This window comes from Podarcis raffonei, chromosome 6 (genome assembly GCF_027172205.1).
Source record: "Podarcis raffonei isolate rPodRaf1 chromosome 6, rPodRaf1.pri, whole genome shotgun sequence".
In the NCBI taxonomy this organism is placed as follows: Eukaryota; Metazoa; Chordata; class Lepidosauria; order Squamata; family Lacertidae; genus Podarcis; species Podarcis raffonei.
In genome coordinates, this window is record NC_070607.1 from 85,125,769 (window position 1) to 85,145,850 (window position 20,082).

The window sequence follows — 20,082 nt, forward strand, 5'->3', positions numbered from 1 at the left end:
GTCCATTGGTTTCAATGGGTTTACTCTGAGTAAAAGTTAGTTGGCCACCACTCTTAACTTTTTTTAATTGTTTGTGTCGTTAAGAACACATAATATGTCACAAATAAATTACATGTCCCCTGCCCCCACCCCTTGTAACATACCAAAATATTATAGCATCATCTAAAGATCAGATATAAGCATTAATGGCTCAGAAAGATGGGGTGTCTTTCAGTGGTAGAGGTTCCTAAATACAACTGTTAACCGAACACTTTGATATTCAGAATGAAGGAGATCCTAAGACGAATCCAACTGAATTGCAGTCTTTGCTTTGGATTTTGTCCCTGATTAGGAACTATTTTTTTTAAAAGAACTAAATAAAACATCATCTGTCAATCATATATACACAACATAACATACACGTGCTAGAGGACCTGTTCCGAATCTCTCGTGCATAGCGATGATATACTAAAGCAGGCTTGCAAGCCTGAAAACAACTCCCTCTGCAATATTCCTCCTGAGGCCTATTGCACTTAACCACTTGTCCTGGTACTTTAATTACAAGCCTATGCACATATGCAGCTCCCTTTTAAAAAAGTCAAGTAGTTTGAATGCTTCCCAACCCAAAGAGGTTTTCAAAGCCTCCTGATGCGAAATGCTAGAGAGAAAGGAGATATTTCAGGAACGTAACTAAAAGCACGCAGACCCCCACCTGCAACACACACATACACAGACCACTCTAGATCTGGATTTCGGAACATACATTTTCCATTTCCCCTTTATCCTTCGTATCGCTATAAATAATCACCCTTCCACCTTGCTGAAAAACATCACACCACCTGATATTTTTATTTGACGCTCATGCTATAGAACCCATCGGCCCAGGCCATGTCCCACGTCAATTTCTATGGTCCATTCAATGCTTGACGGTGCTGCCTATACATCAGATTAAAATGCTGGGGGGGTGGGGACAGAGCAGGAGAAGAGGGCGTCTCTCAATGGTTGCTTTCCACTTCTAGAATATCTACAGGTTGTAAAGCACAAGCATCTTCAAAGAAAACTTGGCAGCTTTTTTTTTTTAGCAAACTTTTAATGAGAGACGATTTGACAGGCAATTTTGAACGCTTTTATACATCCACATACAGAAGTACCTTTTTGCATATCCTTATTAAGATTGCTGTTGTAGGAGCTATTCTTAAAGGTCCCTAAGGAACACTGGTGTTGCTTTGCTCTGAGCCTTTTGGGCGGGTTTCTAAATCTCAGCATAAAATGACCCAATGCACACGCTTCTCAAAACATCCAGAGACGTTTAAAAAAGGAGGGAGAAAGAGAGAAAAAAAGTGTATTTACCCTGATGTATGGACCACATCATGTGATCCTCGACAGGCCTTCTCAGGGCCAAGATTTAATCTGCTTTGTTTCAAGTGGGAAATACGTGAAGATCAAATAAGTTCAAACGCAGGTCAAATATCCCTTCAGAAATTCTTTTCATTTATACAAGCCGGGAAATGCAAGTTTAAGAAGTGTGATTATGAAAGGGTTACTACAAACACAGCTGTACACATACTCTTATATCTGAAGCTCTCCGAAGTGGGGGGTTGGGGCAGGGAGGGAGAAACTTTGCGACATCTATATTAACCTTTGGCTGTACACCAAGGAAGGCCTGTAGCGAGATGGAATGCAAAGCAGCCTTTCCAATTTTTAACACAAGCCAGGTTACAGCTGCAAAGGCCTGCCCCCTGCATTCACTTCACAAAACCAGTCCCAACGGAGGATTCTCTACAAGTCCGTCCCCCCCCCCTTAAACTGCTTCAGAATGAAAAACGCTAATGCCCTACAGTGCTAAAAGCCTGCTATTCTAGGGGGGCAATGGGATGCATATTCTGGTGCCAAATACTTGTCAGGGGGGAAATTTGGGGGGGGGGAGAGAACACCACCAGATGGTATGAAGTAAACTGAAACTCAAGGTCTCCTCAGCATCTTCGCTTACATGAACCAAAAGTCACTTTTGTGCACTCTTTCCAAGAATGAGTAATTTTCCTAATTTCCCCCCTCCTCTCTCTCTCTCTCTTTCAGTTTTGTCAAGCATTTAACCACAATTTTATACTTGTCAGTGAGGTGACTGGAGCTGACAGCATTTCGCACTCATACTGAGCCCAAGAGGGAAGAGGGAAGAACACAAAAACGGCCACCCTGACCAGCAAATATTTTCAGCAACCTGTTCCAAGCAGGTGGGACAACTCTGCTGTTTGTGACGGCCTTGCTAAGACCACTCAGATCAGGGGTGAGCCCAAGGTAAGAGTAGGGTCTACTGGCAGATTACTCAGTGACTTGCAGTATATCTGCAAGTGTTTCTGACTTCCAGTAGTTGAACAATGGAAAATGTTATTTAAAAGAAAAATCTCTGAGATGGCTAACCACTTATCTCTCGGCTTCAGTGTGCCTCACCTGTAAAATAGGTGTATTCGTCAGCTGCTTTTGACCTCGTCTTAGTGCAGCCCTGCTGGCCAATTTTAGTTTTGTGATAGGAATTATGATCTGCAGCAACTCAGATGTAGATCTGTACTTGCCAATGCAAGTTAACTCAGTGGGTGGCCTCTTGGGGTGCAGGAGATAATTGGAGCCACACAAGGTACCATTTAAGAAGGTAAGAGCAGCCCTGTTGGATTAGACCAAAGACCTATCTAGTCCAGCATTCTGTTCTCATGGTAACCAACCAAAAGGAGACGGGAAGCCTGCATCCCAAGATCTAAGAGAGACACTGGCAATCCCCAGCAACTTGTATTCAGAGGCAAACTTGTACCTGGCCCCAACCCTCTGGCCACTGTTTTAAACTTGGCTTTGACTGGTGTATCTCAATGCTCTAGTATAGCGGTTCTCAACCTGTGGGTCCCCAGATGTTGTTGGACTACAACTCCCATCACCCCTAGCTAGCAAGGCCAGAGCTCAGGGATGATGGGATCTGGGGACCCACAGGTTGAGAAAGACTGCTCTAGTAAATCATAGAATTGTAGAGCTGGAAGGGACCCCTGGGGGTCATCTAGCCAAACCTGCTGCAATGCAGGAATGTTTTGTGCAACTTGGGGCTCAAACCACGACCCTGAGATTAAGAGTCCTATGCTCTACCAACTGAGCTATCCCAGTGTACATTCAGTGTATATCCTGTTAGCCTGAAGTCAGCACACCTCAATGTCGATTACAGGGCTACCTGAGCACTGGAAGGGAGAAACTGCTTCCATGCTGGTGCACTTTTGATTCACACAAAAATGAATTTGCAGAAAATAAAAAATATTACTGCAAAGCCTGCTCAAATCATGTTCAAAATGAAATGCATTGCAAATGTGCCCAGGCTATGATTTTATTCCTGCTTCATCACCAAAACCACAACTGGAAGAGAGTTCATGCCCTTGTATTTTTTTTTATTTATAAAATTTATGAGTCACAGTTTCCAGCTCCATTGCCTGAGCATAAAAAGCATAAAAGATAAAATCACTTGGCCACCTTTGAGTTAAATCTGCACTTCTCACTACTGAAAGGTCCAGTTGCATTTCCAAGCATCACACAGGACCCTGTTGAGAAGCAGCATGGACTCCTTTGTAGCCTAGAGAGGTGCTTTTCAAACCTTGTTCCAAGGAATCCCGAAGGGATTTACCAATGAGATAAATAATAATGGACAAACATCTCAGAAATACAGCTGGATTCCTGATCTCCTGTGATCAGGGTGGAAGGGGTGCCTCTGAGTTCACATGAGGTAACAGTTCCCAATAGCCTGGACCAGTGTTTCCTATAAGCTCAGCACGTACCTTAAAATACTCTGAAACCTATAAAGCACTTGTAGCAGGTCCACAAAGAAATCAATACGGAAACAGTTCTCTGAAACAGAAATATATCCAATTTGGGTATCACCATTCTGGAATCATGAAGGATTCTAAAAACAAATGCAGTTAAAAATACCAGAAACAGTTATCATTAATGTTAAGTTGTGGGTGAACATATCAGACGACACAGCGATTCTACAAACAGCTCTTGTTTATTCACAGACCAGAACAGAACTGAACTGAAGGGTTCAGTCAGCCTGCTTATATAGAGCTCCACTAGAACGCAACAGTAACCATTTTCTGTAACTATCCAATCACTGAACGTCACTTTCGATCCCTTATTTGCATATGTGGACCTGAACTATCTACAGTATCCCCCTGCTGGCCCAGGGTGAAAACTTCAGTACATAACAATTAAGACATTCCAAAAACAATTACAAGCATTCTCTCATCTCGTGGTCTCAGGGTTGTCAGGAACAGTATCCTTCAGCCATCAAATGCCTATAAACAGGAAAGCTTTCAAACTGCTTCTGAAAGCAAGATACACTTCACCAGAGAGGGAGGGCATTCCACAAAAAGGGAGTCACCACCAGAAAGGGCCTGTCACAGGTCAACACCAGCCAAGCAGCCCCTGGTGGCATCACCACCAACAAGGCCTCGTCTGCCAATCGTACTGTCCAAGATGGCTGATACTGGGACACGTGCTCTTTCAATTACCTGGTTCCCAAGCCATTCATGGCTTCATATGCCCAAGTAACAAGTGAAAACGAAGTATCTTCCCTAACAACACCACTATAAACAGACAGGGGTTGGGACATGTGCAAAGCCACACACAGTCTGGGAAAATGTGCAGAGGAAACCAAGTCAGACCATTGGTCTAACTAGATCAGTATTGTCAACACGTACTACCAGTGGCTAGCTACAATTTCAGACCAGGAGTCCCTCCCAGCTCTTGCTAGACATGCCAAGGAGCTGCTGCATGCAAAGGAGGTGCACTGAGCTACCTACAGCACATCCCTTGCTACTTGGCTATGCCCCATCCTTCCTGCACCTTACGTCACCAAGCACAAAACAGTCTCCATCTGTTAGTGTGGGGCAGGCATAAGGATTGCGAAAGTGTCGCTCCCAGTTGCTGGGTGCCACAAGTGGGGAGAGTGTTGCTGCGTTCAGGTCCTGTTTGCGGGTTTCCCATAGCACTGTGAGAACCTGATGCTGAACTAGACCAGGCCAGAGCCTTAGCCAGTCCAGCAACCCAGACTCCCACAGCAGCCAACCAGGCACCCTACTAAGTAGGACTTGAGAGCAACAGCACTCTGAAGGCGTTGTTCCCCAGTGAGTGGAATTCAAAGGCTCACTGATCCTGTAGATAGCATACATCATGACTGGTGACCAGGAGCCGTTCACAGCCTAATCCTCCTCTAAAGCCATCTTAAACTGACATCCAAAAACCTTAACAAAATATATTTAAAAACAAACAAACAACCACCTGCCTTTTGATTCTCATTAGCAGCAGCCAAGATTTACTCTTCATTTTAAAGCAGGGGTAGGCAACTTAAGGCCCGGAGGCCGGATGCGGCCCAATCGTCTTCTCAATCCAGCCCACGGATGATCCAAGAATCAGCATGTTATTACATGAGTAGAATGTGTCCCTTTATTTAAAATGCATCTCGGGGTTATTTGTGGGGCATAGGAATGCGTTCATTTTTTCCCTCCAAAATATGGTCCAGCCCACCACATGGTCTGAGGGAGGTATGGCTGAAAAAGGTTGCTGACCCCCGTTTTAAAGGGCGAGGTCCTTCCTCAATTTGCAACAGAAAGACAAAGCCACTTCCGGCCTGCCCAGGAGGTGGGGTTGCGGGCTTCACGCCAACCCCCCACGTGAGCGGGGGCTGGTTTCAGCCCCCACGAGAGCAGGGGAATCCCGGCCGTGTCTGCCCTATTTAGGGCCGGCGCAGAGGGGGCTCGCCCTCTTTTCGCCGGCTAGCCCCCACGTTTTCCCACCCTCCCTCCCTTTAGGTAGGCTTTAGGTAGGTCTCTGACTTTGCTATGGACTTCGGTCTGTTGCCGCATGGGGCATGGTAGGAATTTTTCCCAATTGGCAATTTACAGCCATTTGGTTTTTCGCCTGCCTCGTAGCAACTCGTCACAACTCTTCGGCATTGGCGGTAGGCATTGGTAAGAAGGGGTTAAGAGGATGTGGGGGGGGAGGAACGCCATCACCTCCCCCCAGTGAGCGAAGGGTGGTCCGTTAAAGGACTCCGGGGGGCGTGGCCCTGTCCGAAGCCTATGGAGGTGTGGGCCAAAGGCACGCCCCAGAGCGGTGACCCAGGGGAGCTCCTAGTCGACGTGCCTCGGCAGGAGACTCCCCCAATATAGTGTTAACCCTTCCCCGTGTCTCCAGCAAATGGGCTGGAGCCGGATAGTCGTTAGGACCAATGCCTAAGCCAATGCCTCTCATTCCTGAATTCAATAAAGTTGTGGCCTAATTCGCCCATTTAACCTTAAACTACGGTGTCTCGTGTCTTTATTTATCCTGGTGGGGGGCGGGAACTCGCCACGCAACGAGTTTCACCCTGGGATGGCTATGTTTCGATTGCAGTCCTCTAAAGCAGAAAGCAAGTATCGCCACACACCCCTCAGGTTATTTTGCATGTCTGAGGGAGGTGGGGTGGTATTGTTCTCTCCTTGAATACTGGGGTTTCACTTACCTATTGATCTGGGGAAACCATCAATCTTAGAAGTTGGCCTGGGGGCCCTATTCTGAGGGAGGGAGTCCTTTGGTGGTGGCTGGGCAACTGCCAAGCCCTTGCCTGCTGCTTTTAACTAAGCCGAAAGGAACAGGTGATTGTTCAGTTCCCTACTTCCCATTAGACTTACCACAGCTCCCAAGCGGCACACCTGAGGAAAAGCGGCAGCAGTGTGGTGCAATGGTTAGAGTTTGGGGAGAGCCAGGTTCTAATCTCCCAATCCCAGCTGCTGCAACGTCAGGGTGGGGTGGGGGAGCTTATGCTGATCTTATCTCGGGCTAAGCTACTGTGATGAGAGTTCAGGGAGGAGTCGTCTCCAGTGTGCGGTGGTGTTGGCAGTCTGGCTGGAAGGTGAGCCAGATGGAAAGGAAGGGATGGAGCAGGAAGACCTCCCTGAGGATGCAGTGCTGCTCAGCCCAGCACAGGACAACAATGGGGTGTGGGTCTCGGCCACCAAGAAGGGGGCCAGAGGAAAGGAAGGGAGGACAGTTCCACGCTACACATTTAAAGCATATTCCATTCATGTTTAAAGGGCATGGCTTCCCCCAAAGGCTGCTGGGAACTGTAGTTTTTAAAGAGTTCTGGAAATGGTAGCTCTGTCGGGGGGGGGGACTATAGGATTCTTTAGGGGAAGTAATGTGCTTTAAATGCGTGTTGGAATATGCTTTATCTGCCCATATGCGAGTGTGAAAAAGAGGAGGGACAACAACAAGCAGAGAGCCAGATAGGAAAAACCAAGGAAAAGGAACAAGAGAAGAGAGGAAGCAGGAATTAGGGCCAAAATTGTAACACTAAGAGAATATTACACCACAAACTTAGAACTGATTTAACCGTCCATCAGCTTTGGGTAAGGAGCACCGTTCAGGGGTAAGGCATCTGCTTTGCACACAGAAGGTCCCAAGTTCAATCCCTGCCATCTTCAGGTAAGGGTGGGAAGAGCCGCTGCCAATCCATGTAAACAATAGATAGATAGCTAGATAGACCTCTGGTCTGACTCAATATAAGGCGGCTTCCTCTGCTCTATGTCCCAGCTGCCCTCAGGAACCCAGAGCAATTGGTGCCTTTAACAGCCAACATTTCCATCATGAACAGGGAAGGGCTGTTGACTTCATACCTGCTTGTAAGCTTCTCAAAGGCATTTGATGGGCTTACGAATATTCAGCAAGGTGGAAACTTGCCCAGGGCTACAAACAGTGTAACAGATGGGATCTCAACTTCAAACATCAACAACTCCCCTGCCCCAAAAAAGAATCCATTCCCCCTTCAGTTCATGTACCCTCCCTTCTAAAGAATCAGTGTCTTGTCAGTGGTGGTTCCACACCTTTGGAAAGCCTTCCTCTGTGTGGTTTGTCAAATCACTGCTGTTTTTCAATTCCACATCTGTTTAAGGGGCTGGAAAAAGAGCTGTTAGCTGCTGCAGCAGCCATGCGGTGCTCTGGTGTTACTGGCAGAGCAGGCAGGGTCAATGCTCCCATAAACCCAACTTGCACTGTTTTGCTGGCACGCTAGCAACTGCCATCCGTAACTGCCATATTAGGGGAAAGAATAGCAAAGATCAATGCACACCGGTATTTCCCGTTTCCTTTGCCCTTATGATGGCAGTTCGGAGAATTGTGCGCACTAAACAATGATCTGCAGATTATGGGAACTGTCACTCAGTACGACAGGATTTCTTTAACAGTGAAGTTTCAATACCTCTATCAAGCTAAAAGCCCAGGTTCTCCAGTGTGAGTCACGACAAGTAAACTGTTGTGGTTTCCATAATAACTAAAGTTTGTTTTCAAGGTGGCCTTGCACATTGCAAGGAAGCATATGACCATTGCACTTTCTCTCTCTGCAATTCCAGTGTAATCCATGGAGGGGAAAGTCATGCATCACCTCTGTGGCTGTCTATGCATCAGAGGATACACAGCTCCTCACACGTTCTCCAACTATACTTTACTGTATTGAGCACAAAAAGAAAAGAATAAGTGTCGTTTGCTGGTTCTCCATCTTTCGGTGCTTCCTTGCAAGTTACAAAGCCACTCTGTCTTCTCATAAAGGATCATTTGTTCCAAATGCAAAATCTTTTAGATCTTCCGCCATCCTTGCAAAGCTTGCCCACCTAGCACCTCCTTGAAAAACTCCTTCTCCCGATGACCAGACACGCAAAGGGGTAGGTGGAAAACTGCAAGGAAGTCAGTTAATGTGTACCAATATGTTGCAATTATTGAGGGCTGCATTTATTTTATTTATGTTCTGTACTTAACTTACTTTAAAAAAGGAAAAGGAGCTGCAAAGGCTCCCATAGTGCTATGACACTTCTCTGCTGCAATGCACATTCTGGCATTATGGCACTTGCTGCGCTAGTTTGACGTATGTAACAAAACCCTACCTGGGAAATACAATGCCCACAAGAGTATCTCTTACAAAACCAAGGCACACAGTTTAATACAGGCTGCAATTTTAAAAGATCGCTATAGAAACCCTTCAGTTTGAAGGGGGCGACACCACCTCACAAAAAATCTTCTAATTTCCACTGTCAATAGAAATCTGTATGTCTGAAAGCAGGTGCTGTGCTTCGCTATATAGGCTGGCTAGCAACTAGTCTAATTCATTAAGAAGTCTATAAACAAGCTGGCCTTTGTCCCAGGGAGATGAAAGAACTGAGACTACAATGGGATGAAAGGTGTGCACAAGGATGAAGAAAGCTATTATGGATCTATGTCCTTTCTTAAACTCGTCCTGGCATGCACTGTTGACAGGGGAACAAAACCATACAGACAAAACTCTCAGAAGTGCCTTGTTGCTAATAGTTCCACCTGTCTATGTTAAAACGATTGGATCTTGCCTATCATCTTACTAATGACAGACCATGCTAACAAAAGGCAAACACAATAGAACTATAACAGCACCATGATTTCTTGAAGAGCATCTCCTGAAGTATAGCATTAGACTGGTCTCTACAATCAGCAGGCAACAGGGGAGCGACTGGGTGCTCTGCCATAAAGCAAACTGCCTACACCATAGAAAATTAGCCAATCAGGAGGAAAAGTTGAGCCTATCCTTCTCCCTGATGTGGTATTTTTCTATGTGCAGGGATTTTTTTCAACACAAAGGTAGCATCAGGTGCACAGCCCCCTTCATCTAACCTTAAGTAGCTCAAGGGGGGGGGGACCCAGTGGATTGCATATGCTGGCCCTAGGAAGGGGGTGGATTTGGACCCAATATAATACAGTGGTACCTCGGGTTACATACGCTTCAGGTTACAGACTCTGCTAACCCAGAAATATTACCTCAGGTTAAGAACTTTGCTTCAGGATGAGAACAGAAATTGTGCTCCGGCGGCGCGGCAACAGCGGGAGGCCCCATTAGCTAAAGTGGTGCTTCAGGTTAAGAACAGTTTCAGGTTAAGAGCGGACCTCCGGAACAAATTAAGTTCTTAACTCAAGGTACCACTGTACATGCAATTACCTTAACTTCAACCCATCAACCTGCACAGTGTAGAAGCATGTTGTCTGCTTTTATGTAAGCTATGATTTCTTCCTAAACAGGACCTGACAAAGAAGAGCTTTCTGTTCAGCATTTCAAATGAAGCTTTACACTTTTCTCTGGGCTACAATTTTTGTGATATTGCTTAAACTCTCAAATGAAATGGTTTGTTAAAATATTTCAAACTGTAACACAAGACTCCTGTAGCTTTTGCTTACATAGAGGTAATGGATGAGGATTCTAAGACATTTGTGGAAAGTCAGCTAGCTTTTTAGGAAACAAATAATGCACGCTGTTTCTCTGGAACTGCCACCTGTGTTTATCTACTTCTACTGCTGGAGAGATTTGGAAAGTGAACTCACACGCCCCCCCACTCCAAGGACTGATATTAGGACCTGTGCTTTTTAACTTGTTCATAAATGATCTAAAGTTAAAGGGGTGAGCAGAGAGGTAGCAAAGTTTGCTGTTGATACCAATTTATTCAGAGTAGTTTAAAAGGGGGGTTGCAATGAGCTCCAAAATGATATTTCCAAACTGTGTGAATGGGCAGTAAAAGGACAAATTTCACGTTAAGGGTTATTGGGATTGATCCAGCAAGGCTCTCCTTATGTTCTTACTATTATATAACCTTTATCTAAGCTACATCCCCTCTCCTCAAGCTGCACACTTAACTGCTGGGATAGCTCAGTCAGTAGAGCATGAGACTCTTAAATCTCAGGGTCATGAGTTTGAGCCCAGCGTTGGGCTAAAGATTCCTGCATTGCAGAAAGCTGGACTAGATGATGCTCATGGGCCATTCCAGCTCTACAATTCACACCACACTGTTGCTGCCCAGAAACCTCCTCAAGTGATCCTCCTAGGATGGGATGTATACTTGAACTGCAGTAATGCCTCTGCTTGCCTAGGTGTAAGACTGAGAATTGGGAGGTGGGAGCGGTGTATGTGCATGCAGAAATCTCTGACTTTCGCATGCTGGAAAATAGCCTGCTATTACAAAGGTAAGAGTCACACCTGTTGTTATGCCCACTTTGCCTCTGGCCACGCCCACCACTTGTATGTGGCCCCTGAAAGGCTGCCCAGGATGTAATGTGCCTCTTGGGCTGAAAGAGGTTCCCCACCCCTGAGATAAACAATGGAAAATGTGAGCTATCTCATTCATTCATTTGCATCTCTTGATTGCTCACCATCTGATACAGCTGAGCAGTTCCATGGAAAAGCAAGGAATTGATTGAATGGAATACTACAGTTCTATCTGTGGTGTTCAACAATGACACAAACAAGTCATTGCTTGATGCTGCTGCAGCCACCAAGGGATGGATGTGTATATGCAAAGCAGCTCTAAGTCTTGCAATCCTTTGCTCACCTATATGGGACCACATTACTCTGAACACGGCAGCGTTTAGTTCAGAGTAAGCCTGCACAGGACTGGGTTGAGACTGAAGTCTCATGCTCTACAGACGGAGCTATCCTATGATTCTATGAATTGCGTTTCACTGTTTATAAGTTCGTCCTGATTTTCCTGGATTTAGAAAGTGTGCCTGAACATTTTGGCTCTCTCTGTGTTTATGCGCATGTATCTACACACACACACACATACACATACACACCATGTTTATAAACAACTGTGTGAAGGTTCACATGGTCGCCAGTGTGCGTGCACCCAGTTGCCATGATCCTTCTGCATCAAAGAGGGGGTGGAACAATTAGAAGGCTCAGATGTATATCACCCAGAGTACAAACGTTGACATACATAAAATGGCAAGCTCCTGGCAATTCTCTTTTACTAGCATACTTGATCTCTGTACAGAGAAGAATAATCTTGGTTCAGACGCTCAGCTCAGTATGGGGTTTTTCCTTACCAAACCCAAGTTTTACAAAGGATTCCCAACAATGGAGTTCCATACAGGTTCAACGACTATGTCTAAAGCAGAGGTGCAGAACCCTTGTCAGCCCAAGAGCCACATACTATCATAGGCAACCTTCTGGGGGCCACATTCAAGTGATGTGCAGGACCTAGAGGCAAAAGTGGGCATGTCTCTAACTTTTGTATAGTGCATACACCCACACCCATCTCGCTGCCATTGATCCAAGCCAGCATCATCGCAGTTAAAGGAAACATTCTACCCAAGCAATGCAGAGCAGGGTTACTGAAGGATCTGGCCTGGAGATAATAGGTGTGACCTCAGAAAAGTCCTGAAGAGGCCTGAGGGTGGTGATTTGACACCCCCAACCCAGGTCTACTTAGAAGTGGCACCTCTTTAGTCTTTCACCTCCCAGCAGCCGCACCTTGCAGACTATTCACAAGACTCTTCTAAAACCATCATTTTATCATCAACAGTCTTACTTTGTGGTCATTTGGACAATCATGAAATTTTAAGCAAAAGAGCCCATAAACACAACAACAAAGATGAGTCAGATTATCATTTCATATTCAAAGGGTGTGTCCCTTCAAATTCCCAGGGAGTCCCTTCTTGTTTAAAATGTGAGCTGCAGAGTAGAGGGCAGTGGGGGGGGGGAGCCTGGGGCTGCGTTTAAAGCTCTTGGCTGTTCTGAACTTCTGTTTGGATTTGGTCTGGATTCACAGAGTTGCAATCTGTACATGCGGTGGTTTCCCAGATGCATGTGACACAGGCTAAAAACAGATACAGCAAAACTGGTGCCTATAATTATATATTTTAAATAGACAGCTTGCCCCTGAGAGTGTTCTACTCAAACCCAGCCAGTTTATTCTGACCCATAGCACACAAAGAGAAATCCCCACCAGAGGACCACATCCCATTAAAAAGGCTCAGCCAACCGCAAGCCGAAAAGTGACAACTTCCATTTAATTTGCATAAACCCATCCACATGTGCTCACCAAAAGAGCACGGGCTGGCAACCCAGGCTAGCTCATTAGAAAGAACAGCAAATGAGGATTTACTAGAGAACCTTTCTTGGGGTCATTAAGATCACAACCCACTTACTGCAGAGTTCTCCCACTGGTCTAAATAGGATCCCTCTAAAGTAAAAGGTTTGGGGACTGCAGCCTGAAAAAGAAATGAAACCCCACAAGCAACCCTACAAAAACTGGCTCTTTAGAGAAGCTTAAATACTGCCTGTGTGTGTCTCCTTTTCCACCAGGACTTCATTTACAGCAGCACCAGCAATGTTGCAGTTATTCAAAGGTGGTTTAAGCCCCTTCATCTGTTATATGTTGCAGTCTGTGGCCTGCTGCAGTTCAGGTTCCCAACTCTGAACTAGCCTCATGGCAAAATGCAGGCAAACACTGCTAAAGCGAAGAAATAAAGATGGACATCATGGCATTCCTGTTCAGGCAGCAGCAAAGACAACAAAACAAGACTGGGAGGCGAAGCAAGGAGTTCTAAGTCGCCACAGCAAATATCTCTGAGCCAGCTCCCAAGTGCATTTACAAGATGACACTAATTGAGATTAATTAATCCACAATTAACAACACCACATGATCAATCATCAGAGTTGCAACTACAACTGAGAACCACTTTGTTATAGCTAGTTCTCAAGACTTCTTGATACAGAGCTGTTTTCCATAAGAACACTTTGTCCATACAGTACTTCCATAGTAAAAGAAAAGAAATTATTACTCTTTCAGCACATGCATACGGAATTATTCTCACAATCCTAAATGAGTCACAAAGGTCTTTATTCTAGGTTAAATTACCCCATAGCAGCACCATACCCCTCCCTGTTTTACTTGATTTTTAAAGAGCTAGACAAGTACCCCACCCCTACTGTGAACTGGGTACCAAAACATGTACATTAAAGTATAATTAGGGGCCCATACACAAGATTCTGTAACCTCCAGGCTCTAAGCACTTGTACACAGTAAAATGATGCAATTTCCTCATCTTTTAAAAATCCATACTCATTGGTGAAGGTTTCAGTTGATGCTTGCAATCCACGCTGGCTGTTGCAAGCATGGAACCCAAAGGGCTCTATTTGCTACTCAGTGGTTAATCTGTCTTTTGAACATGCCATGGTTTGCCATGCATCTTGGTCCTATGCATTCAAGCACCACTCACTCCCAAGTTAGTGTGCATACGATTGCAGCCTTAAAGTGAATCTATGAATGTTGCCTTAGCAGGGAAAGGGCTGAAAACAGCTGATGGCCCAAACCTTTGGCCTTGGAAAAGTATTTCAGGTGGCTATCCTAGAAACACTCAGTAATAAGCAAAAGAATATATCTGAAGATCACTCAGCACTGACAGGTTACATGTTAAATTAATGGCTCTCACGCTGTGGGACACCACCACCCTTGTTGCGTATGGATCACCTAGTCCTAGGAGGGATATAAAGTTATAAGGAGGGACAGGATCCTGAGGAGGGACCCATCCTTCTCTCAGCATTCAAGACACACTGGTAGGATAATGTCCCTTAGAAGAAGATCATAACTGATTCACACTGGATTTGTGAGGATAGCAGTTCCTCCACTTGTTCCCATCCATCCAACCCAATTAGCAAAGACCCACTAATTTGTTCAGATGTTTCTCTGCTTGCAGATCTGAGAGGCATCATAATTCTGCTTTTCAAACACCATCACCTTTTCAAATGCCAGTGTTGGGTAAGAACCCCAATCAACAGGTCTTTAACAGCAGCAGGCTGCAGACACACAAGAATGGTACATGAAGGATTGCTGTCCTGATGGCTGGTGCAAGGATGGGGGATCCCAGAAATTAAAATAAACTTTTTTGGGGGTGGAGATCAAAACACTTCAGAAGTGCTGCACCAAACCCTTCCTTGAACAGCTGTCTCATACGTGTAACTAGAGCGTTCCTCAAAAGGTGCTTAAGTGGAGCGTTAATATTTTTAAAGCCCAGTCTAATACTTCTGAGTGAAGGGGCAGCATCTTAAGCCAGGACAAACACTGAAGAGATAGTAATAAATACTTCCAGGTGAGTTCAAGCGGGGTTGTTGTTTTTTAAAAAAAGATTAGCTCCATGTCTGAAGAGATGTCTGGCAAAATGGGGGGGCCATCCCGCTGGGTCACTGCAATTTCCCACAATGCCATGGAGTACCACTATTGGGGCGGCGGCATTGGGGGAACTGGCTCCTGCCTGCTGCAGGTGTCTGCCCAAACAGGCCCTACAGGGTGGCGCATGGATGCCACAGGAACTGCCCAGGATGCCAGGCCTGGGCTGCTATGCCCTTGCATTGCCGGTGCCAGCCACTTGGCCTCACCATCCCACAGGTTCCTCCTGGCTTCCCCAGGCCACAAGGAGGAAGTGTCGTCTCCCAAGTGCTCCCCAAGCCCCTTCTCCCTCTCCCTGCCAGCCAAGAGACTCACCCATGTTGACGAAGCTCATGACCATGTCGGCCTCGGTGAGGAAGTTGCTGTCCTGCAGGCTGGCCAGGGGCGGCCCCTGGGTGCTGAAGATGGGCTTGTAAGGGTAGGAGTAGCCCTCTCCGCCGTCGCTGCCTCCGGCGCCCTCCTCCTCCACCGACATGGCATTGTAGAGGTCCAGCATGAACATGGGCGCCGAGTTGTGCTTGCCGTGCAGATGGGGCCTCGGCCGGTGGGGCAAGCCCAGGATGGAGAGGATCTCCCGCTGCATCTCCCGGCGCTCCTGGCTGCGGAGCCTCCGGTGGATGAAGCTCGAGTGCACCTCGTTCTCCAGCGTGAAGTCGGCCAGGGCGCAGCGCAGCTCCACAGCCCAGGCGCCCAAGAGGAGCCACACCAGCAGCCGGGCGGCAGCCGCCTCCGCCGCCCGCCGCTTGAACCACCCCGCCGCGCGCATCTCCGTCACGGGGGGCAGAGCCAGGGAGCCGGCGGGCTGGGCGGCGGCGGCGGGAGAGGCGGCCGGCCGAAAGAGCCGCGCATTAAAAAGGAAGGGGCAGCCGAGCGCGCCGCGGAGGGACCGATCACTTGGCCGGCGAGCTGCCCTGGAGAGCCCACGGAGAGGCGCGCATGATAGCCCGGGCGATCCCGGGAAGAAGGGAGGAGCGAGCGCGCTTACTTGCCGAGAGCCATACGCGGAGAGAGGGCAGGACCCCGGGCTCCGACCTGGCCGCTTCCCTCGGGGATGTGCTCGCTCGCTGGCTCGCCCGCCCGCCTCGCCACCAAGCGCAAGGCTTCTGAGCGGCGGCTTAGCCGAGCAAGCGGCAGCGGGAGTTCGCGCAAAGGGGCGGAGCTCGGCGCGTTGCACTCCCTCGCCCAACTGGGAGAAGTGTCCCGAAGTCAAGCCACAGGAAAAGCCAGCCTCGCCGGCTGCGTGGGTCCGCCGCTTGCTTCCCCCGCCGATCCAGGCTCTGTGCCCCTCAACAACGCTCAGACCCTTGGGGTGGGGTGAGATTGGGAAATAAAGGTTTTTACGCACGCGGCGTGCGCGTCGGCCTTCCACATCTGGCACCGGGAAAGCGAGGCACTTGTTTTACGCAGGCACGCGGCGCGTTTCCGCGGGAGCGAGCCCCCCCCCCTTTGCTCGACGGGGCTTGCTCCCCCAGGTAGGATCTCACGTGGGCGGACGAGCCCCAAAGCGAGCGGCTGCGGCTCGGAGTGAAGTTGTTGCAGTTCCGGCAACAGCAACGCCCCGCCAAAGTTCTGGGACGGGGGAAATCAAACCGCAGCGTTTATTTCTAAAGTGTAGCTGCTAACCACCTTTTTTGGGGGGGGGGGTTGTGAAATGGGAACTATATTTCTGGTATACTGTTCTCCGTGTATAGGGCTTAGCAAGGAGCTGCGCAGTTTAAAGCAAGCAGGTAAAAACAAAATAAAGCTCGATACTGCTTCCTTTCAATCTCCGTACCTTTATGCTACAGTACTACGTAAGTAAGGGCGTTGTTAGGTCTTTAAAAGGACTCTCGGAACAGGCTCATGATGCAGATTTGCATAGACTTTGCAAATGCTAATGTGTATGAATGGATGCAAATTTAGATCTCTGAGCAAATTAAGACTGTGAGTGGCTCACACTTTGCAGCATGATCACTGCCTTGAATGCAAAGTTGTTGTTTTCAAAAACGTTTTTCATGTTTGAGAAAGGGTGGCCAGGAAATCTAGGGCCCAGTGCAAAGGACTTGTCTTAAAATATTTGAACCTATCATTATTAAACCCCCCCCCGTACTTTGCAGGGCACCTCCACGTTTCCTCTGGGGGGGTCATTTTTCCTTCACAATACAGTACACATCAATTTGAAAGATTCACAGCAATTCATACAAAATGTTAAAAACCAGTTACCAAATAAAGCAGAAAGCCAAACAAAGTTCAGACTTCCAGTCAGCACCAGCGACGAATGGCGGATTTCCTCTGAGCTTCGGAGGGAATCGGCTCCGCGGGGACTGGGTCTGGCCGCTGCGGCGAAGCGGGGACCCGAAGAAATCACAGGCGGTGAAGCCTGTGAACTTGGAGACTCGGCGGGCTCCATTTAATTAATTTATAATGAATGATTTTAGAGTGTTGTTTGTGTTGTACTTTTGTATTGTTTTATTGTTGTTAGCCACCCTGAGCCCAGCTTCGGCTGGGGAGGGCGGGATATAAATAAAATTTATTATTATTATTATTATTATTTGCGCCCCCCCCGCTGCGAAAGAGCCTTTTTAAAGGCTCCGGAACGGAAAGGGGGTGTGCGGCGCGGGGCTGAGAGTCATTTCCCTTCTTCGCGGAGTGAAGCCGCAAGCCATAGTCGGAGAGCGCTGATTTCTTTCTGGACAATTGGAAGCTAAAACAACTACCCGTGAGTAGGATCAAGCAATTATTTCGAGAAAAATTTTAGTAAATTTGGCACTGAAACGGGAAAGGTACAAACAGGAAGTCTGCCTTTCCGGTCTTGTAAATAGATCAAAGCAAAGAGACTGTAAAGCTGCAACTTTGAAAGACGTCAATTAAAGGCTTAAAATCCAGCACCAAAAATGCGATCTCCCCCCTGTTTGCAGGAACAGAGGGGTGAAATTTGAGCAATATTTATCCTGCAAGAAAAGTGGAGTAAAGGTATATCTGCTATCTTTAAAACCTGGGAATGGACTGCCTATGACAGGGAAGCCGATTACCGGGATGAACTGTCAACACTTTAAGGGTAAAGAGTTTTGACTTAACTCTGAGAAAGACACAGTGTTTCTAGAACTGCTATTGAAAGTAACTTTTAAGGACATTGAAATTGTGGCTTTTAAGAGATATTGGGGACTTATAAGGACCATATTTGTTTTAAAAGTTGCAAAGTGAAGTTGGAAGAGTGTCCCCCTAGAGGAGACTATGTTGCAATAACAACTAAGCCACTAAGTAACTAAGCTGTGGAAAATTCCTCTTCAAAACAAATTTTTCAGGCGTGAGACTGACCTTGGGCTGTGCATGAGAGTGTTATGGCAGATGGAAAAGGGAAGATAGAGCTGACACAGGAAAAAATCACCAGGTCTGGCAGACAATACAAGACTGATATTACACACCAGAGAAGGGCTTCAACATCCGGAGCAGCAGGCACAGCAGGAGCTGCTGCTTCGCAAGTAAAACCAAAAGCTATGTCATCTGAAGAGTTATTGGCTCAAGCACTTGGCAAGATTGATGCATCTTTGGAAAAATTAGCTAAACAGGTTGCAGAGACAAATAAACAAGTAGCTGAGGCCTTAGCAAAAATTGATTTGAACACTACAAGTATTAATGAACTGGGAAAGAAGGTAAATTCTAATACACAGTCCATCGAAAAACTATTGGAGGAATCGGCCTCGACTCGAAAGTTAGCAGAGGAAGCTAAGGAAATTGCAACCGTCGTTCAAGAGAAGATACCACCGGTATATAAGAAATTAGAAGAACACGACCTGACACTGTCTATGATAGAATTACAAAGAAAGGAGAGAAATTTAAGAATCAGAGGAGTTCCTGAAAGTGAGAAAGACAATCTGGTAAACTTCCTTACAAAGGAACTAATAGATTTTTGGCAACAGGACCTGGGGAAAGAAGAATTCAAGATAGTGAGTGCATTTAGACTTGGCAAAAGACAAGGAAAGAATAAAGCAAGAGATTGTTTGATCACCTTAAGAACAAAAGAAGAAAGAGATAAAATTTTGAATTTGCACTACCAAAGAACTCTGGAAATTGAAGACTCATTTGTGGAGATCTTTAAGGATATACCTAAACATATCTTGGATGTAAGGGCCTATTACAGAGATTTGGTTGTTCTATTGAGAAGAAATAGAATACTCTTCAGGTGGGAATTTGCCCAAGGTCTGTCTTTCAAATACAGAGGAAAGAAAATAAGAATAAGGACAGTAAATGATAAAGACAAGTTCTTGAAAGATCACGAGGAGGACTTACAGAAGGAAGCGGAGTCTGGCGAGGAGCCATACGCATCAGGAAAAGGAATTCTAGACATAGCAAACTTATCATTTGGACTCCCTGGCCCAGGGAAAGACAAACCACCGACAGAAGAAGAACAACAACTTGGTGCAGTTGGAGGGAAAACTAAGTAATTTACCATGGTGCTGCAACTTTTAAGTTGGAATTGTAATGGACTTAACTCCCCTCGAAAGAGAAAAGGTGTTTTTCATACTTTAAGAAAAGAACAATTGGACTTGATATGTTTACAGGAAACACATGTAATGAGGCTACACAGGAAAATACTTATTAACAAGAGATTGGGACAAGAGTTTATTTCGTCTGACAAGGTCAAAAAGAGAGGAGTGGTGATATACGCAAAGGAGAAACTTTTACCAAAATTAATTTTCAAAGATGAACAAGGAAGATATTTGGCAATTGAAATTCAACTTCAAGGAGAGAAATTTTTGATTGTAGGGGTGTATGCACCGAACGAGGGGAAATCTGAATTTTTTAAGAAGTTGCATGAGACCCTTTTGGACTATTTGGACTATAATATAATCCTGATGGGGGATATGAATGGAGTCGTATCTACAAACATGGACAAGGCACAAAAACAGGTAGTCACCAAAGATGGTAGACTACCAAAAACTTTCTTTGAAATGACTGACAATATGGACTTGATTGACATCTGGAGAACTAAGAACCCCCTGGGGAGAGAGGGAACTTTTTTCTCTGAAGCTAAGATGACATGGACTAGAATTGACCAAATTTGGATTACTAGAGGAATGGCACCAAAGATAAAAAAAATGGA

General features: G+C 46.2%; 1 protein-coding gene across 3 annotated transcripts in view; it reads right to left on the reverse strand.

Annotated features, from left to right (window-relative positions):
• The window catches only part of BMP7 (bone morphogenetic protein 7), a 75,776-nt gene extending 59,293 nt beyond the window's left edge, over positions 1-16,483 (reverse strand). The window contains exon 1 of one of the 3 annotated variants that reach the window (XM_053394323.1): positions 15,315-16,483. In XM_053394323.1, the coding sequence (XP_053250298.1) occupies positions 15,315-15,765 (451 nt within the window). In that variant the 5' untranslated portion in view covers positions 15,766-16,483. The remainder of the gene's footprint in view (positions 1-15,314) is intronic. The other 2 variants (XM_053394322.1, XM_053394324.1) reach the window with 2 other exon arrangements.
• Between the last annotated feature and the right edge of the window lie 3,599 nt (positions 16,484-20,082).